Source organism: Nerophis ophidion, linkage group LG01 (genome assembly GCF_033978795.1).
Source record: "Nerophis ophidion isolate RoL-2023_Sa linkage group LG01, RoL_Noph_v1.0, whole genome shotgun sequence".
Taxonomy (NCBI): domain Eukaryota; kingdom Metazoa; phylum Chordata; class Actinopteri; order Syngnathiformes; family Syngnathidae; genus Nerophis; species Nerophis ophidion.
The window spans coordinates 56,731,709-56,752,091 of NC_084611.1; the positions used below are offsets into that span (position 1 = coordinate 56,731,709).

The 20,383-nt window shown below is 39.4% G+C and overlaps 1 protein-coding gene across 1 annotated transcript; it reads right to left on the reverse strand.

Moving 5' to 3' along the window:
• Positions 1-2,950: 2,950 nt before the first annotated feature.
• On the reverse strand, positions 2,951-7,057 carry LOC133536831 (uncharacterized). Its single transcript, XM_061877469.1, has 3 exons — positions 7,023-7,057; positions 6,037-6,136; positions 2,951-3,921 (listed from the first exon to the last, which is right to left on the reverse strand). Exon 3 carries the CDS (start codon positions 3,870-3,872, stop codon positions 3,141-3,143), a length of 732 nt encoding a protein of 243 aa, XP_061733453.1. The 5' UTR covers positions 3,873-3,921; positions 6,037-6,136; positions 7,023-7,057; the 3' UTR covers positions 2,951-3,140.
• Positions 7,058-20,383: the final 13,326 nt, after the last annotated feature.

The following is a 20,383-nucleotide window of genomic DNA, read 5'->3' on the forward strand; positions in this document are numbered from 1 at the left end:
GTATTGTCATGACTCGGACTAAGGTGAGGATTGTTTTCCCGTGGTGCAAAGCGATTGGAACGGAAATGGCGTGAAGGTAAAGACATCTTTTAATTAATAACTCAAAAAAGGAACAAACGAAAGGCGCTCAAAACAGAGGTACAAAACTTGGCTATGAAAACAAAACTTGCACTAAGGCAAAACTATGGTCATAAAACAAAAACTTGCAATATGGCATGGATAACAAAAACTTACTTGGAACGAGAAAGGAACAGGGCACATCGGCATGGATAAGAAGGTTGTGTCGAGGGTGAGTAGAAGGTAATAGAGGGTGATGTCGCCAGGCTGACAGTCTGGCAACTACAGGCTTAAATAGGTGCAGTGATGACAGGTGCGTGAGTCCAGACAAATCAGGTGCGTGAGTCGTGAACACATAACAGGTGAACTGATTGGTAGGCATGGAAACAAAAAGAAACCAGGGTGCGCAAAAACAGGAACAAATGCAGTCAAAAACAAAATAGAACCTAACTAAACAGAACATGATCACAAAGACATGACAGGTATGAGCAGTCAAATGATAGAAATCTTTTATCAGATGAATCCGTCTTTAGAATAATTCCTTACAATTAAAACGTCAAACAACTACGTCATAAATATGGCCATTTTGTCTTAACTGAACTAACCGAAACATAAATGGCATATAAATCACATATGATTAGCTTACTATATGATTATTAACAGCACTGAAGTAAATACATTCATATTTAGTTAAAACATAAAAAAGCAGTTGAAAGACATGACACTAGGGCTGGGCGACATGGCCATTTTTTTAATATTTCAATATTTTTAGGCCATGTCACGATACACAATGTATATCTCGATATTTTGCCTTAGCCTTGAATGAACACTTGATGCATATAATCACAGCAGTATGATGATTCTATGTGTCTACATTAAAACATTCTTGTTCATACTGCATTAATATATGCTACTTTTAAACTTTCATGCAGAGAGGGAACTCACAACTAAGTCAATTTAGCAAAACTGTATTTATTAAACAGTTATTAAGCAGTGGCACAAACATTCATGTCGTTTTCAAAGCAGAAAGTGCAAGATTGTCAGAGACATTTTAAAACAAGCTATTAGCGCTTTTTTGTGCATGATGTCACGAAGGTGACATATCAAAACAAAACTAAATCAAAGTGCACTTTTTGTACAGAACGCCACAACAATAGTTTAAAACAAATAAAGTGCACTTTTGTGTATGATGTCACACAAGATATTTCAATAACTGTCAAATAAAAATGAGCTGCATAATAGGAAATCGAATAGTGTATGTCCTTCACTATGTGGTAGGTGCCTGCGGACATTATCTCCTTCTGTTGTCCATCCATCCATCCATTTTGTACCGATGTTGTTGACTAGCTTTTTCCTACGGTGTTGATTTGGAAATGTTTGCCTCAGCATTTTGATGGTGTGGGCGTGTGGCACTGAATGGAGATGTCGAGATGCAGAGTAAGCACTCTTCATTCTCTAGCTTTTGCCCCACACTTGACAAATTACGGTTGTCTGTTTGACATATTCCCACTTGAAGCCAAACCACCGCCAGACAATGGATCTCATGTTGTTTTTCTTGGGAATTAATTTTTCCTTCATTTGTTACCAGATTCGAACCTTCTTTGTCTCGTATTACCACTCGCACGGCTCTGCTAGCACCACAGCTAACGTTACCCATGCTGCTCTCTGCTCCGCGAGGGCGTATACGTATGTGACGTATGTAAGAAGGTGCGCTTGCTCTTTGTGAGGAGACACAAGAAGGAGAGGGAAGAGCCTGTAGTGTAATGCCAGCAGCTAAAAGCAACTGCGTGAACCTATACTCGAATATCACGATATAGTCATTTTCTATATCGCACAGAGACAAACCCTTGATTTATTGACTATATCGTATATATCGCCCAGCCCTTTATGACACTGAACTATAGTCATTATTAGTGGCAACCTTCTGACTTTAAGAAACACTAAAAAAAATCAAGAATAGAAGAGTGAAAAATGTTTACAAAATAAGAAAATAAAAATAGTTGTCAGAAACAGTTTTATTTTTAGACAAACCAGAGTACAAAATATATGAAATCCCTTAATCCTGAGAAAAAATATCTGGAATTAGGTTTGTCCCGATATTAATAATTTAGTAACGGTACCAAAATGTATATTGATACTTTTCGATACTTTTCTAAATAAAGTGAGCTACAAAAAATGTCAAAATTGGCTTTATTTTAACTAGAAAATAAACATATTTTTCCTAATGCACTCAGAGAACAATTTTAGAAGGTTAAAATAGAAATTAAAAGGCCTTATGAACACAATTTACAATTTTCCATATTACATATAGTCTGCCATAATCAAGTATCGGGTTATAATACAATAAAAAGCTTTATTGACCTATTAAATTATTTGTGATTGCCACTATTGGTCTGTGCTTTAAAATAAATACAATTATTAGTAAGTGCTTAAAACAAAACGATGGATAAAAGTACACATATAAGCAATGTAGCAGGTAAAACACACATTTGTAAAAGATAAAAGACAAATTGTAGCAATTTGTTTCAAAATGTTATCGTTTCACTTTAATTGGTGTACCCCGCCTTCCGCCCGATTGTAGCTGAGATAGGAGCCAGCGTCCCCCGCGACCCCAAAAGGGAATAAGCGGTAGAAATGGATGGATGGATGGTTGACGCTAAATGGGCGGTTTTAACTGTTACGTCTTCTGGGGCACATGGCTGTGATGGTAGCGTTCCTTCCAAGGCAGAAAACAAGCAGGAATGGTGTGCAGGTAAGACTAAGTTTTATTAATAAATAAAACGCAGGACAAAAATACAAAACTAAGGACGCTAACAAGCGTGGAGCTAAAACAAACACAACATTTCACCAAGGGTGAAGTACAAGGAATGCTAATATATACAAAATCCCTTAAGCGACGGATACCAGACGTCCCAAGCTAGACATGCCTCCCCTAAAAAAAAACAGAATAAGTTCAAAGTAATTGGAGGGTGGAGGGAGGACTTGGCGGTGGGCCGCCAGGCCATGTGTCCCCGAAGCCACCGGGGACAAGCCAGGTGGCAGTGGCGAGTAGATTGACGCCACAATTGGCGAGGCAAGCGACTTCAGAACGGCCATGTCTGTGGCTGTTGAGGAGGCGGACGAGACTGGCGCCAGAACCTCAGCAGTCTTTGAGTCCTGCACCCAAGTCCTGGGCGTCGCTGCTGTTGGCGCCAAAGGCTTCCAAGAATAGTCCAGAGACGAGGAGGTGGGCGGCGCCTTGGAGCAGCCCACCAGACACGAGGAGGTGGGTACGTCGTAGTCGGCGTGGAAACATCAGACGTGGAAGCCGGCGTGGGTGGAGCAATAGGCGAGGCAGGCGTAGAAGCAGCAGGTGTCGTCGCCGTAGGAGCAGGAGGCGTTGTCATGGGCAGAACCAGAGGCGGAGCAGGCGGCTCTCCTACCGGCGTGGGAGGAGTCAAAGGTGAAGCTGGCAGCTCCTCTGCCGGTGTGGGTGGAGTCAGAGGCAAGGCAGGCGGCTCTTCTGCCGGCGTGGGCGGAGCCAGAGGCGAAGCAGGCGTGGCAGCAGCAGACGTGGAAGCCGGCGTGGGCGGAGCCAGAAGCGAGGTTGGCGTGTAGGCAGCAGGCGTTGTCGCCTTAGATGCAGGAGGCGGCGTCGTGGGCGGAACCAGAGGCAAGGGAAGCGGCACGTCTGTTGTTGTGGACGGAATCAGAGGCGAAGCAGGCGGCTCGTCTGTCGGCGTGGGCGGAGTCTGAGGCGAAGCAGGCGGCTCTTCTGCTGGCATGGGCGGAGTCAGAGGCAAGGCAGATGTCTGCAGACCCACTCCTCCATCCATGCTGCACTGTACTTATCTGGAGGATCCCATTTGCTACACTTAATATCATCTGTAATGATACCAGGTACACGCATGTATGTAGTCGATACTACTATGATTACATCGATTTTTAACATCACAAAATCTTTTTTCCTTTTTTTTTTAAATTCATATTATGTTTACAAACTCACGAAATGTCCCTGGACACATGAGGAGTTAAATTGTGAACATTGTATATTCCAGTAACTACTTGGTATCGGATTGATACCCAAATTTGTGGTATCATCCAAAACTAATGTTAAGTATCAAACAACAGAAGAGAAATCAATCCATCATTCAATGTTAACTTATATAGCCCTAAATCACTAGTGTCTCAAAGGGCTGCACAAACCACAACACAAACCTCTACGACATCCTCGGTAGGCTCACATAAGGGCAAGGAAAACTCACACCCAGTGGGACGTCGATGACAATGATGACTATAAGAACCTTGGCGAGGACCCCCTCCCCCCCCCACCCCCCCCTCTAGGGGACCGAAAGCAATGGATGTCGATGTCGAGCGGGACCAACATGATACTGTAAAAGTTCAATCCATAGTGGATCCAACACAGCCGCGATAGTCCAGTCCAAAGCGGATCCAACACAGCAGCAAGATCCAACACAGCAGCGAGAGTCCCGTCCACAGCGGAGCCAGCAGGAAACTATCCCAAGCGGAGGCGGACCAGCAGCGCAGTGATATCCCCAGCCAATACACAGGCGAGCGGTCCATCCTGGGTCCCGACTCTGGACGAGCGGTCCATCCTGGGTCCCGACTCTGGACAGCCAGTACTTCATCCATGGCCATCCACAAGGGAGAGACGAAAATGCTTCTACTGAGTTGGCATTTCGAACTGTTACCGGGAGGGCATTCCAGAATACTGGACCCCGAATGGAAAAAGCTTTATAGCCCGCAGACTTTTTTTGGGCTTTGGGAATCACTAATAAGCTGGAGTCCTTTGAACGCAGATTTCTTGCCGGGACATATGGTACAATACAATCGGAAAGATAGGCTGGGGATAGACAGTGTAGTATTTTATACGTAAGTAGTAAAACCTTAAAGTCACAACTTAAGTGCACAGGAAGCCAGTGCAGGTGAGCCAGTACAGGCGTAATATGATCAAACTTTCTTGTTCTTGTCAAAAGTCTAGCAGCCGCATTTTGTACCAACTGTAATCTTTTAATGCTAGACATAGGGAGACCCGGTAATCGAGGCGAGACGTAACAAACGTATGGATAATGATCTCAGCGTCTTTAGTGGACAAAATGGAGCGACTTTTAGCAATATTAAAGAGATGAAAGAAGACCATTTTTGTGACGCTTTTAATGTGTGACTCAAAGGAGAGAGTTGGGTCGAAGATAATACCAAGTTTCTTTACCGAGTCACCTTGTTTAATTGTTTGGTTGTCAAATGTTAAAGTTGTATTATTAAATACAGGTCGGTGTCTAGCAGGACCGATAATCAGCATTTCCGTTTTTTTGGCGTTGAGTAAATAAGTTAAATAAGTGATTATTACATTTTAACAGAAGTGTAGATAAAACATGTTGAAAGAGAAAGTAAGCAGATATTAACAGTAAATGAACAAGTAGATAAATAATTCATTTTCTACCACTTGTACTTAATACTTTTGACAAAATAATAGAATGGAAAATGACACACTGTGTTACTGCAGACTTTGTTTGTTTACTTACTACTAAAAGACAAGTTGTCTTGTATGTTCACTATTTTATTTAAGGACAAACTGGCAATAAGAAACATATGTTTAAGTACCCTAAGATTTTTTTGTTAAAATAAAGCCAATAATGCATATTTCTGTGGTCCACATTTTATTTAAAAAAGTACCAAAGAGTATCAAAATTATATTTTTGTACCTGTTCCATAATATTGGTACTACAGTACATGGGAATTTATAGTTATTCACCCCTATGTTCATATTGCAAACATAGTTGCAAAGTGATTAAATAATGAATAATTTCTAAGAATCTGATTACACATTTGAATCATTTAACAGCAATGCTAATAGCGTTTTGACAGGCCAGGCTCCAGTATGCACACCAACTCCTGAGACAGCAGTCTTGGGATGTTAGCTTGCTTTCATTCCTTCTAACACACACTGTCAAAGGTTATTTTTGTCAAAGGTTACATTACCTCAGGAATAAGCGACGCCAAAGCCCCTCATGTGCAACACACATGCCGAAGCTGCATAAAAACTCCTTTCTGCGGCTCCCGGTTCATTTAAGAATTCATCCTGTAAAGTAGAAGAATGCAGGGGAATGACACGTTGCAATGGAAATCCTGTTAAAACCGACATAAATACAGCAGGGTTCAAACGAGATCGGCAGACTGCAAGTTTTGTGAGGTAGCATCTGCCCTGGAAGCAAAGCACCTCGCCAAGGCACCTTTTGACTGACACGGGGAACCAGACGGACCTGACAGAGCCACATCTCCCCCTGTTGAGGGAAAATAATACTGTTTGTCAAACCTCCGGATTGGCTGAGCCGTGTGGAAAATGTCAGGCCAATATGTGGCTCTCCTCAGAGAAACTGTTAGCTATTCACTGCAAAAACTGACATCTAAGTAGGATTAAATATCTCAAATAAGGGTGACATTTGCTTATTTTCTGTCTGATAAGATCATTCTTCTCACTAAACAGATTTTATGTTAGTGTTTTACTTGTTTTAAGGGTTATGGTCCTAAATTAATTCACTAAGATATTACAGCTTGTTGCTGAGATTTGATGACCTACATTGAGTAAAACATGCTTGAAACTAGAACATCAACTGTTGCAAAGCTGTGTCATCAACACTCACAAGTATAAAACTACTTTATTAAAGTAATAATGTAATGACTGATTGGCATAGTAATGCCGAGTTTGTCCCTCCGTGGATGCGTCGACAAGAACACAGCAATGGTAAGTTTAAATGATTCGTTAAACTTAACAAAAGCAGGCTACGAACAAAAATACTGGAGCTAACAGACAAAATAAAGCAAGGGCGCTAGCATAAAAGCTAGGAATAGAAAAGAGAAAAACTAAGACTGGCATGAAGGCACACAAATAGGAAAAACCATTCATCGCCGTGAGAGCTGGAATAAAACAAAGGCTTAGCGTGAAAATCTAGCGAGAATATACATACGTGAAGTCAGTCGATACTGTTGCTCAAAGGCAAATTATGAACCCAGACTGAACAAAGAAAAGAGGAAAGCTTATATGGGGATCAATCAAGGAGAACCAGGTGTGTGTGGAAAACGAGGAGCAGGTGAAATCAATGTGTAACCAAGGTGACTGACTAAACAGGAAGTAAGCTGGTCAGACGGAGAATGAGACAAAGGAACAATAAACAATATGCGAAGATCCGAGTAACGGATCGCACCAAATACTTTCATATTTCAAACATGAAAAAAAACATGATTTCAAGCGCATATCATTATGTCAAGATAATGGCACTAGCATTTACTTATTTAAGAATATTTTTCATTATATTGAGCAAAAAGGTCTATTTATTTCTCCTACCAAGAAAAGTGCACTTGTTTTTAGTGTCAAGGCGTGGACTATGGTGTGGTTTGTTTTCCCATGGTGCAAACCGACTGAATCGGACATGGCGTGACGGTAATGACATCTTTTAATTATACTATAAACAGGAACAAACAAAAGGCACTCACAGCGGAGGTACAAAATTTGGCCAAGAAAACAAAAACTATTACCATAACGTAAACTATGGACATAAAACAAATCTTGCAAACTATGGCATGAATAACGAAAACTTACATGGAACGAGAAAAGAGTATGAAAAAGTGCCGCATGGATCATCAGCATGGATAAAAAGGGTGTGTAGAGGGTGATGTCGCCAGGCTGACTGCCTGGCAACTACAGGCTCAAATAGGGCTTTGGTGATTAACAGGGGCATGAGTCCAAGTGAATCAGGTGCGTGACATGACAGGTGAAAACTAATGAGTTGTCATGGTGACAAAAACCAACAAGAGAGCACATTGAGTCCAAAACCAAACAGAACATGACAAACAAAACATGACAATTAGTGAGAATAAACTTATTTTAAGGTATTTTGGGGTTCATTGAGGTTAGTTACTTTTACTTGTTTTGGAAAGTCTTGACAAGCCACATTTGTTTGTTCCATTGGCAGATCATTTTGCTTAGTTCAAATAAAATACCCATAATTTTTGCATTTTTTCCTCTTGTTTTTGAACACTGACTTTTTTGCAGTGCAGTGGTTCAGCACCCCAACTGACAAGTTCTTTTTTCCATTGTCATGTTCTCATCGTATCCTAAGTAGGGTTGCAGAATTCCGGGAATATTTCAAAGTTGGAAACTTTCCACGGGTAGTAATGGAAATAAACATTGAACGCAACATGCTAGATCTTGTAGCATGATTATTAGCTAAAACAACCTGATTTAATGCAAATTCAGTAGAATTTCAACCCTACATTGTGCATTCCTCCATCACATGTGCAGTGCATTCTTCCATCACAGATAATTCCCAGCGTGCTACACACTACAGCAGGGCTATTGAGGCCACCCTAGTATTTGAGTCCAATAACTTCTAAAAAGTTCTACAGGAGCCTTATTTAAGAATATTTTTCAACATATTGAGAAAAAGGGTCTCTTTTTTTTTTGTTAAGAAAAGTGCACTTTTTATTAGTAAGAATATACTTATTTAAAGGTATTTGGGGGTTCATTGAGGTTGGCTTATTTGACTTACTTTGGAAAGTCTTGACAGGCCAAATTTTTTTTTTTCTATTGGCAGACAATTTTGCTTAGTTCAAGTAAAATACCCCTACTATTTGTATTTGTATTTATTTTTTTTGAACACTGACTTTTTGCAGTGTTGTTGAAGTACAGGTACACATTTACCACAGAATGTTGTGATATGTTGCGAATAAAAAAATAATTAATAATTGAGTTTGAGTTTGAGTTCCGAGTTTATTTGGAACATGCAAGCATACAACATGATACATCACAATTTCCAGTTTCTCTTTTCAACATGTTTGAAAAGGAGTAGGAAGAAGCAGAGCTTATTTAATCCTACCCCGTTTCTTTTACATAACAGTTGCAAAAACTTTTGTTCACTTAATTTTCTCTACAACAGTCTTAATTATTTCTGTAGCTCTTTTGCTCAATCAAGTTTTGACACTGGATGGTTGGGATATCGACTTTTACACTGTTTCAGGCATTATTAGCCATTTTGCATGTTTGGTTTAGGAGTGTTGTTTAAAAAACTGTCATATTGAGTGTGACAGTTATTCTGTCAAATTGAGAAAAACAATATTTTTTGTATTTGCAAACCTTACAAAAGCACTTGATTCTAGTAAAACTCACATAAATACATTACAGGGGAACATTATCACAATTTCAGAAGGGTTAAAACCAAAACTAATCAGTTCCCAGTGGCTTATTTTATTTTTCGAAGTTTTTCTCAAAATTTTACCCATTACGCAATATCCCGACAAATGGCTTCAAAGTGCCTGATTTACACCATCGCTATATCCACCCGTCTATTGTCCTGTGACGTCACTGCGTGAAGCCACCACAAACAAACATGACGGATAGTACATAAAGGTATAGCATAGTAGCTCGGATTCAGACTCGTATTTCGGCGGCGCAAGCGATTCAACAGATTCCGCATATATTGAAACGGATGGTTGGAGTGTGGAGGCAGGTACCGAAAACGAAATTAAAGAACAAGCAGAAGCTTTTGAGCCATATCACAACACGGGAGGAAGTGCGGACGAATTCGGCTATTTCCCTCTAACCAACGATTAGTATGTTTGTTTGGCATTAAATGTGGGTGGAGGGAAAGGCTGGATGCAAATATAGCTACAAATGAGGCATAATGATGCAATATGTATATACAGCTAGCCTAAATAGCATGTTAGCATCGATTAGCTTGCAGTCATGCCGTGACCAAATATGTCTGATTAGCACATAAGTCAATACCATCAACAAAACTCACCTTTGTGATTTCATTGACTTTATCATTGGAAATGCATCTGCTTTGAGTGTCGCAGGAAATCCACACATTCTTGCCATCTCTGTGCCATCTCTGTCGAAGCATAGCTGTCGTCGGTAAAGTGTGCAGAACAAAAGAGGGACTTTTGCATCTTTTGGCCACTGGTGCAACTTGAATACGTCTCTGTTCGTGTTGTTACACCCTCCGACAACACACCGACGAGGCATGATGTCTCCAAGGTACGGAAAACAGTCGAAAAAACGGAAAATAACAGAGCTGATTAGATTTGGTGTGAGTAATGTGTTTGAGAAAATATCGGGTTGCTTCATGACGTGACGTCACGGGTGAAAGGTCATTGCTTCGACAGGCGAACAATTGAAAGGCCTTTAAATCGCCAAATTCACCCTTTTAGGGTTCGGAAATCGGTTAAAAAAACATATGGTCTTTTTTATGCAACATCAAGGTATTTATTGACGCTTACATAGGTCTGGTTATAATGTTTCCCTTTAATACAGGCATTATTAGTCATATTGCAAGATTGGTTTTGGAGTTATGTTTATAAAAATTTCATATTTAGTATGACAATTATACTGTCATATTGAGTAAAAAAAATGTTGTTTTTGCAAAACTTACAAAAGCTCATGTTTCTATTAAAACTCACAAATAAATAAATAAATAAATGGGTAGTACTTGTATAGCGCTTTTCTACCTTCAAGGTACTCAAAGCGCTTTGACACTACTTCCACATTTACCCATTCACACACACATTCACACACTGATGGAGGAAGCTGCCATGCAAGGCGCCAACCAGCACCCATCAGGAGCAAGGGTGAAGTGTCTTGCTCAGGACACAACGGACGTGATGAGGTTGGTACTAGGTGGGATTTGAACTAGGGACCCTCAGGTTGCGCACGGCCAATCTCCCACTGCGCCACGCCGTCCCTAACAAATAAACATTGTTCCAAGGCATTATTAGCCATTTCGCATGTTTGGTTTAGGAGTTATGTTTGTATAAATGTGTATTGCTTTTTTCACAATAGCTCAGTATTTTAAGAACATTACTGTTGTATTGAGTAAAAAAAATACATTTTTGTGTTTGCAAACCTTACGAAAGCACTCGATTCTAGTAAAACTCACATAAATACATTATACAGGCATTATTAGGCATAGTTCATGTTTGGTTTTGGAGTTATGTTTATATAGCTTTCATATTTAGTATTATATTTATATTGTCATATTGAGTAGAAAAACATTTGTTGGTGTTTGCAAAACTTAAGGAAGCATATTTTTCTAGTAAAACTCACAAATGTACAATATTTCAGCAATTGTTAGACATTTTGCATGTTTGGTTTTGAAGTTATGTTTATATGACTTTAATATTTAGTATGACAAGTATACTGTCATATTGAGTAACAAAAATGTTTGTGTTTGCGAAACTTACAAAAGCTATTTTTTCTGGTAAAACTCACAAAATTCTTTATTTCAGGCATTAATAGACATTTTGCATGGTTGGTGTAGTAGTTAAGTGTTACGTCTTCGGGGGCACATAACTGCGCTGGTAGCGTTCCTTCCAATACGGAAGACAAGCTGGAGCAGCGTGGAGGTAAGATGAAGTCTGTTAATAAATAAAGGCAGGATCAAAAATATAAACTGAGGACACTAACAAGTGTGGAGCTAAACAAAACCAAAATGTCACCAAGGGTGAAAAAACAAGGAATGCTAGTGTGTATCAAATCACTACAGCGAGGAGAAAAACCAGGAGAAACGTAAAAGTTGCCTATAGCAAACATTGACTCAGCCACTACTGCTGGGTGACAGGAACATATAAAGGGGCGTGCTTAACCTAAACACCTGGTGGGAACACTAATTGCTAGATTAAGACAGGTGAAGAGAATCAGTGCCCATGGAAACCAACAGAAAACAGGGAAAGAGGGTGCACCCAGGAAACAGACTGAAACAGAAAGATTACCAAACATAAATCATACCATGACCCAGGTAACGGATCATGACATTAAGTTTGCATACATTTTCATTGCTTTTTTTTTCGCAATAGCTCAGGATTCTAAGAACATTACTGTCATATTGAGTAAAAAAAATAATTTTTGTATTTTGCAAATCTTACAAAAACACTTGATTCTAGTACAACTTAGACATGTTGCATGCTTGGTTTTGGTGTTATGTTTATTTAACTTTCATATTTAGTATGATAAATAAACTGTCATATTGAGTAAAATAATATTTCTAGTAAAAATCACAAAGATACATAATTTCAGCCATTAGTAGAACTTGTGCATAGTTGGTGTAAGCGTTATGTTTGAATACATTTGTATTGCTTTATTCGCAGTAGCCCAGGTTTCTAAGAACATTACCATCATATTGAGTAAAAAAAACAATTGTTGTGTTTGCAAACCTTACAAAAGCACATGTTTCTAGTAAAACTTACAAAGATACATTAATACAGTCAATATTAGACATATTGCATGTTCGGTTTAGGAGTTTTTCTTGAATATCTTTTTTATTGCTCTTTTTGCATTATCTCAGGATTTTAAGAACATTAATGTCCTATTGAATAATAAAATAGTAGACATATTGCATGTTTGGTTTTGGAGTTATGTTTATATAACTTTCATATTTAGTATGTCAATTATACTGTCATATTCAGTAAAAAAAAAAACATTTTTTGTGTTTGGAAAACTTACAAAACTCATGTTTTTAGTACAACACACAAAGATACATTATTTCAGGCATTAATAGACATTTTGCATGTTTGGTTTAGTAGTTATGTTTGAATGAATGTGTATTGCTTTTTTCGCAATAGCTCAGGATTCTAAGAACATTTCTCTCATATTGAGTAAAAAAAATGTTTTTCGTGTTTGCAAACCTAACAAAAGCACTTAATTCTAGTACAACTCACATAGATGCATTAATACAAGCATGATTGGACATTATGCATGTTTGGTTTCAGAGCTATTCTTGAACACATTTTTTATTGCTTTTTTTTGCATTAGCTCAGGATTCCAAGAACATTACTGTCATATTGAGTAAAAAAACAAAGTTAAGTGTTTGGAAACCTTACAAAAGCACATGTTTTTTGAAAAACTGATAAATATACATTATTACAGGCATTATTAGACATGTTGCATGTGTGGTTTAGAATCTCAGGATTCTAAGAACATTACTGTCATATTGAGTAAAAAAATATATATTTTTGTGTTTCGAAACCTTACAACAGCACATTTCTAGTCAAACTCAGACATTTTTTTTTTTGCCAAGATGGCGCTGCTGTAGTGGCTGCTGTAGGCAGGAGCTCTGTGCTCTTGTGTCATCCTTTTGTGTTTCCCTCTTGTTTTCATGTGTTATTATATTTTTTTGCCTTTTGGTCCGGGACCCTTTGGGACTGTGTGACAAGGGGTGGCACTTCCGTGACCTCTGTGGTGCTTTTTTTTGTGGACTTCTGGATCTGCCTCCCGGGAGCCTTTTGGCCATGGAGACCAGCTGCTGGGTCTCTGCCACACCGTAGTCAGTTTGGAGAGACTGGAGGAGATGCGGATGAGGGGACAGGACTGCGGAGCTAGCACTGAGCGCTGGGACCGAGAGGCTTTGTGGTGTCTTGGCTGGGTGAGCAGGTGTCGGACACCTCAGTCTTCTTGGACATATCCTCGCTCATCCATTCGGACTGGACACTGGCCGAGAGTGGAGTCGGCTGTCTTGGTTGCTTTGTTGGGTCTGCTTCTGTCTCTGGCCATGCTCCCTCCACCCAAGCGGACGATGGCGTGGAACACCGCAGAGGCCACCACAGTGGATATGTTTCTTTTACTTTTTATTCATAGCTGTATGTAGGAGTGTCTGGTTGTATCTGCTGCTTTAATGTCTTTAATGTCCTATGTGTTCTTTGATGTTTGATGTTTCCCTCTCACACACATGGAAGAGGGATGTGTACTATGGCTGTGAGTTGTTGTTTTTTTTCCCCTCGGCCTCAGTCTGCACCCCCTCTCCAAGGCCCAGGCTAAGACCGATTTTTTAAATTTTATCTTCTATTTTTTTCTCCCCCGCTTGTTTACCTTTATCTCATCTTTTTTTGTAAGGGGCGCTGGAAGCCGGCAGCGATCCTGTTCTGTCTCCCTTTAATGTATGTCTGATCTTGAATGGGATTGTGCTGAAAATTGTAATTTTCCTGAAGGAACTCTCCTGACGGAATAAATAAAGTACTATCTATCTATCTATCTATTGCATGTTTCGTTTAGGAGTTTTTCTTGAATACATTTTTTTTTGCTTTTTTCGCATTATCTCAGGATTCTTAGAACATTACTGTCATATTGAGTAAAAAACGAAGTTTTGTGCTTAGAAACCTTACAACAGCACATGATTCTAGTAAAACTTACAAAGATACATTATTACAGTCATTATTAGACACAATGCATTTTCGATTTAGGAGTTTTTCTTGAATACATTTTTAATGCTTTTTTCGTATTAGCTCAGGTTTCCAAAAACATTGCTGTCCTATTGAGTAAAAAACTAAGTTTTGTGTTTGGAAACCTTACAACAGCATGTTTCTAGTCAAACTCATAGACATATTGCCTGTTTGGTTTAGGAGTGGTACTTGAATACATTTTTTATTGCTTTTTTCGCATTAGCTCAGGATTCTAAGAACATTACTGTCCTATTGAGTAAAAAAACTAATATTTGGTATTTGTCAACTTTACAGCACCACATGTTTCTCGTAAAACTCACAAAGACACATTAATACAGTCATTGTTAGACACATTGCATTTTCGGTTTAGGAGTTTTTCCTAAATACAGTTTTATTGCTTTTTTCGTATTAGCTCAGGTTTCTAAGAACATTACTGTCAAATTGAGTAAAAAAGCAAAGTTTAGTGTTTGGAAACCTTACAAAAGCACATGTTTCTAGTAAAACTGATAAAGATACTTTAATACAGTCATTGTTAGAGATATTGCATGTTCGGTTTAAGAGTTTTTCTTGAATAAATGTTGTATTGCTTTTATCGCATTAACTCAGGATTCTAAGGAGGAGTCTCTGCAGATTTTCTGAGCCCTGGTCAGGAGATCGCGGCTTTTTGCAATCTCCTGGATAGGAAGAAGAGGAGTCCTGATGATCTTTTCCGCCGTCCTCACCACTCTCTGCAGAGACTTCCAGTCTGAGGCACTGGAGGCTCCAGTCCATACAGAGATGCAGTAGGTAAGTAGGCTCTCTACAGTGAAGCTGTAGAATGCGGTGAGAACGGGGGAAGGGAACTGTGCTCTTTTCATCCGACGCAAAAAGTGCATACGATGCTGAGCTCTTTTTGCAAGAGCTCCGGTGTGAAGGCACCAGGTCATACTGTCAGTTATCTGCACTCCAGGGAACTTGGTGCTGCTTACGATCTCCACCGCTGTGCCGTTGACGAAGAGTTGAGCATGGCTGGACTGGTGCTTCCTGAACGATCTCTTGTCGACGTTCAAGACCAGGTTGTTGGTTCTACACCGGTCAACCAGATGCTTCGCCTCCTTCCTGTAGTCCATGTCGCTGTTGGCACGGACTACTGTCGTGTCGTACGCATACTTCACAATGCGGTTAGCAGTGGACCTGGAACAGCAGTCATGGGTCTTCAATGTGAACAGAAGCGAACTCAAGACGCAGCCCTGGGGGGAGTCGGTGCTCTGGGGGATGGCACTGGAGGTGAGGTCTGTAAGAGTGAATTGACTGGACTAAAAACCAAGAAAAGTCCCAACCTTCTGTGCTTATTGGAGGACATTTAGATGCTAACTGGCTATCCAGCTTTTGCACAAGTAAACATGCAGCACGACTGCTTCTATCTGAGTTTTTATGGAATATTTTAGATGTCAGTTGATAAGTAAATGTACCTGTTCCCAATTAGCCTGTTCACCTGTAAATCAATCAATCAATCAATCAATGTTTATTTATATGGCCCTAAATCACAAGTGTCTCAAAGGGCTGCACAAACCACAACGACATCTTCGGTAGGGCCGACATAAGGGCAAGGAAAAACTCACCCCAGTGGAATGTAGGTGACAGTGACTATGAGAAACCTTGAAGAGGACCGCAAATATTCCTACCACCCCCATCCCCCTCCCCCGCCACCACCTCGTCCCCCCCAGGGGACCTAATGCAATGGATGTTGAGTGGATCTAACATAACTGTGAGAGTCCAGTCCAAAGTGGAGCCAGCAGGAAACCATTCCAAGCGGAGGCGGATCAGCACCGCAGAGATGTCCCCAACCAATACGCAGGCGAGCGGTCTATCCTGGGTCCCGTCTCTGGAAAGCCAGTTATTCATCCATGGCCACCGGACTGAACCCCCTTCACAAGGGAGAGGGGGACATAGGAGAAAAAGAAAAGAAACTGCCGATCAACTGGTGTAAAAAGGGGGTTTATTTAAAGGCTAGAGTATACAAATGAGTTTTAAGATGAGACTTAACGGCTGCGATGGCAGAAGAAGGCACCTCCACATCCATGTGGGCCCAGTTATAGGGAAAAAACTACCCAAGAACACAGCAGGCGGAACAGGTGGAGGATGATTGCTAACCCTATGGAGCCTCACAACGGCTGTGATGGCGGGAGAAGGCTGCAGCAGAAAAGGGTCCCCAGTCGTCTTGGGCTCCATGCCACAGGACCCTGACCCGGATCTGTCAAGGATGGTGTGGTGACTGTCTGTGCAGCAGTCTCCCCACATCAAACAAAGTCACGCACAGGCATCCTCCATAAAGGGATACACCCCTACCAGGAGGATTGTCATACTCGCTTCGAGTGACCGCCGATGATGATGATGATGATGATATTGGGTCAGGACAATCCTAGTTTTACGCAGGTCAAGGGAAAATAAATGCATTTGCATAAACCAGCAGAGATTACAACCTAATCACTGTACAACAAACAAAGCATGCTGGGAAGAAAAACCCATATTCTCATCAACAGGCTACAAAAACCCCACCAGTGCATTTGGCTCGCTGTCATCACCACCCAAAGACCAAGAACAAAGTCTCTAAGGTGTGAGTGAAACTGAGGTTGTCACGGAAGGTTATGCCCTTGATTTGTACTGAATCATCCACGTTTCTTGTTAGCTTCCATCTGCCATCGTAAGTGTGAACAAAATACTATTCTCAATTGATGCATTCCTAAAAGGAAAATGTGAAAACAAATGTCCTTTGTGAGTAACGACGTGATCAGCAGAATGCAAATGCACGGCTGATATGCTGTGTTTATGCTGCGTCTCCACATCAAACACGGATCAATTCCTAAGCCTTGTCAGGATGCAACATTTTCCCGGATGTGAGCGCCTGCTATATTTTACAGCAATGAAAATGTACGGTAAATAGAATGGATACCTTGTCCGATCTACATTTCCGCCAGTGGGTGCTCGGTGCCAAAAGCATTTCAGTTCATATCGGTACTTTACTAAATATAGGGGACCACAAACAATGTCATTATTGTCTTTATTTTAACAAAAAAATCCTAGTGTACATTAAACGTATGTTTCTCATTGCCATTTAGTCCTTAAATAAAACCGAGAACATACAAGTATTTTACTTGTCTTTTAGTAGTAAGTAAATAAACAAAGGCTCCGAATTAGTCTGCTGACGTATGCAGTAATATATTTCTACAATTATCATTCTATTATTTCGTCAACATTATTAAGGACAAGGGGTAGAACATTAATTATTAATCTACTTGTTCATTTACTGTTAATATCTGCTTACTTTCTCTTCTAACATTTTCTTTCTACAATTCTGTTAAAATGTAATAATCACTTTTTTTTTTTTATGTGACCACAGAAATTTCCTCCAAAAGGTCTTATCTTTGTCCAAGTGATGTCATAAGAAAAAGAAATTGAGCTGTTTGGCCACAATACCCAACAATATGTTTGGAGGAGAAATGGTGAGGCCTTTAATCCCAGGAACACTACACCCACCGTCAAGCATGATGGTGGTAGTATTATGCTCTGGGCCGGTTTTGCTGCCAATGGAACTTGTGCTTTACAGAGAGTAAATTGGACAATGAAATAGGACAACCTAAAATCATCAGCCCTAAGGTTGGGTCTTGGGCGCATTTGGGTGTTCCAACAGGACAATGACCCCAAACACACAAAAAAAGTGGTAAAGGAAAGGCTAAATCAGGCTAGAATTAAGGTTTGAGAATGGCCTTCCCAAAGTCCTGACTTAAACATGTGGACAATGCTGAAGAAACAAGTCCATGTCAGAAAACCAACAAATTCAGCTGAACTGCACTGATTTGGTCGAGATGAGTGGTCAAAAATTCAACCAGAAGCTTGTGGATGGCTACCAAAAGTGCCTTATTGCAGTGAAACTTGCCAAGGGACATGTAACTGAATATTAACATTGCTGTATGTATATTTTTGACGCAACAGATTTGCTCACATTTTCAGTAGACCCATAATAAATTAATAAAATAATGTTGTTTTTTTGTGACCAACAAGTATGTGTTCCAATCACTCTATCACAAAAAAATTAGAGTTGTAGAAATTATTGGAAACTCAAGACAGCCATGACATTATGTTCTTTACAAGTGTATGTAAACTTTTGATCGCGACTGTAAGCATTGTGAATAAACCAGGGCATGGAACATCACAGCCATTAATTTGCAGCCATAAAAAGGAGAAGTGAGGCCGTGGAAAAACAGAAGCCGATGTGAAAAAGGAAGTGTTAAAAATAAAAACGTGTGAAACACACAAAACAATAACCATGTACACAAATATAAAAACTGGAACTAAAACTCACATTGTGATTTTTTTTTCAAATGTGTTATGCCCTAGCACTTTAATCACAATAATTTTATTGGTTTATTAGATATTATATTTTATTGTTCGACAGTGTGCCTGTATCCTGGTGATTGTTTGTGAATTTTAAAAATGTTTTTTTGATTTGTGTTTGCTTGCTTCATGCTTCCTTGACACTGAATTACACATGTCTGCATAACTGTTTTACGTCCGGGTTCCATTAAAGAAACTTTCAAAAACATCATGATCCAAAAAAGTATTGCAAAAAAGTATTACTAAAAAAAAAAGTCTTTTTTTTTTTTTTTTTTTTAAATGTTTCAATGTTTCCCCATTAGTGTATGAATGTGAAAGATAATGTAAAGCACTTTGGGTATCATTCCAGATATAGTAGAGTGCTTTATAAATACAGAAAATTTACCATTTTACCATTTACCAATATTTCTATTTATTTGTGACCAAAACTTGTTTTTGGTGCCAATACGACATTTTCCATGTCTTATTTTCTCCCATACCAAAATTTACTGGCATTGTTTTGGCTTATCTTGATGAGAATGGCCTCTGGTACTTTAAAACTAACAAATTACAGTAATACCTAAACCAAGATGTAAAAAAAGAAAAAAGTGTTGTTGTAATTTGCAGGTTTGAAATAAATACTTAAATTCAATTAAATTTCCTGCCTTAATTGCAAATAATACAAAACAGGGGAATACATTCAGATATTTTACAAACCCCGTTTCCCTATGAGTTGAGAAATTGTGTTAGATGTAAATATAAACGGAATACAATTATTTGCAAATTATTTTCAACCTATATTCATTTGAATGCACTACAAAGACAAGATATTTAATTTTCAAACTAATAAACTTAATTTTTTTTTTTTGCAAATAGTAATTAACTTAGAATCTCATGGCTGCAACACATGCCAAAGTAGTTGCGAAAGGGCATGTTCACCACTGTGTTACATCACCTTTTCTTTTAACAACACTTGTTTTATGCGCCACCTGTGGGGTGTTCCAAATAAGTGTTTGATGAGCATTCCTCAACTTTATCAGTACTTATTGCCACCTTTCCCAGCTTCTTTGTCATGTGTTGCTGGCATCAAATTCTAAAGTTTAATGATTATTTGCCTGCGATGAGGTGGCGACTGGTCCAGGGTGTACAGGGCATTCCGATCGATTGTAGGTGAGATAGGCACCAGCGCCCCCCGCGACCCTAGAGGAAATAAGCGGCAAAAAATGGATGGATGGATGGATTATTTGCAAAAAAAAATCATTTATCAGTTTGAACATCGAATATGTTGTCTTTATGGCATATTCAAATGAATATGGGTTGAAAATGATTGGCAAATCATTGTATTCCGTTTATATTTACATCTAACACAATTTCCAAACTCATTTGGAAACGGGGTTTGTAAATGATATTTACACATACTTTAAAAAGTACAACCAACAACGGATTTTTATTTTTTTTTAAATCCTCAACTACTGAATTGTAGGACTGGGGGATTACCATCTTTTCCGGACCATAGGACGCACCAGACTATAAGGCGCACTGCCAAAGAATGGTCTATTTTTGATCTGTTTTTATACAAAAGACGCACCGGATTATAGGGTGCATTAATAGTCATATTATTTTTATTTATTTTTTTGTTAATGGAAAACAATTCCTTGTGGTCTATATAACATGTAATTGCAGTTCTTTGGTCAAAATGTTGCATTGATTATGTTTTACAGATCATCGTCAAGCCGCTTCCTGACAGTAGCTTCAAGATGCTCCGTTT

Bases quoted from the DNA above. Each gene is read 5' to 3' on its own strand.
- LOC133536831 (XM_061877469.1), bottom strand. From the start codon at position 3,872: ATGGATGGAGGAGTGGGTCTGCAGACATCTGCCTTGCCTCTGACTCCG.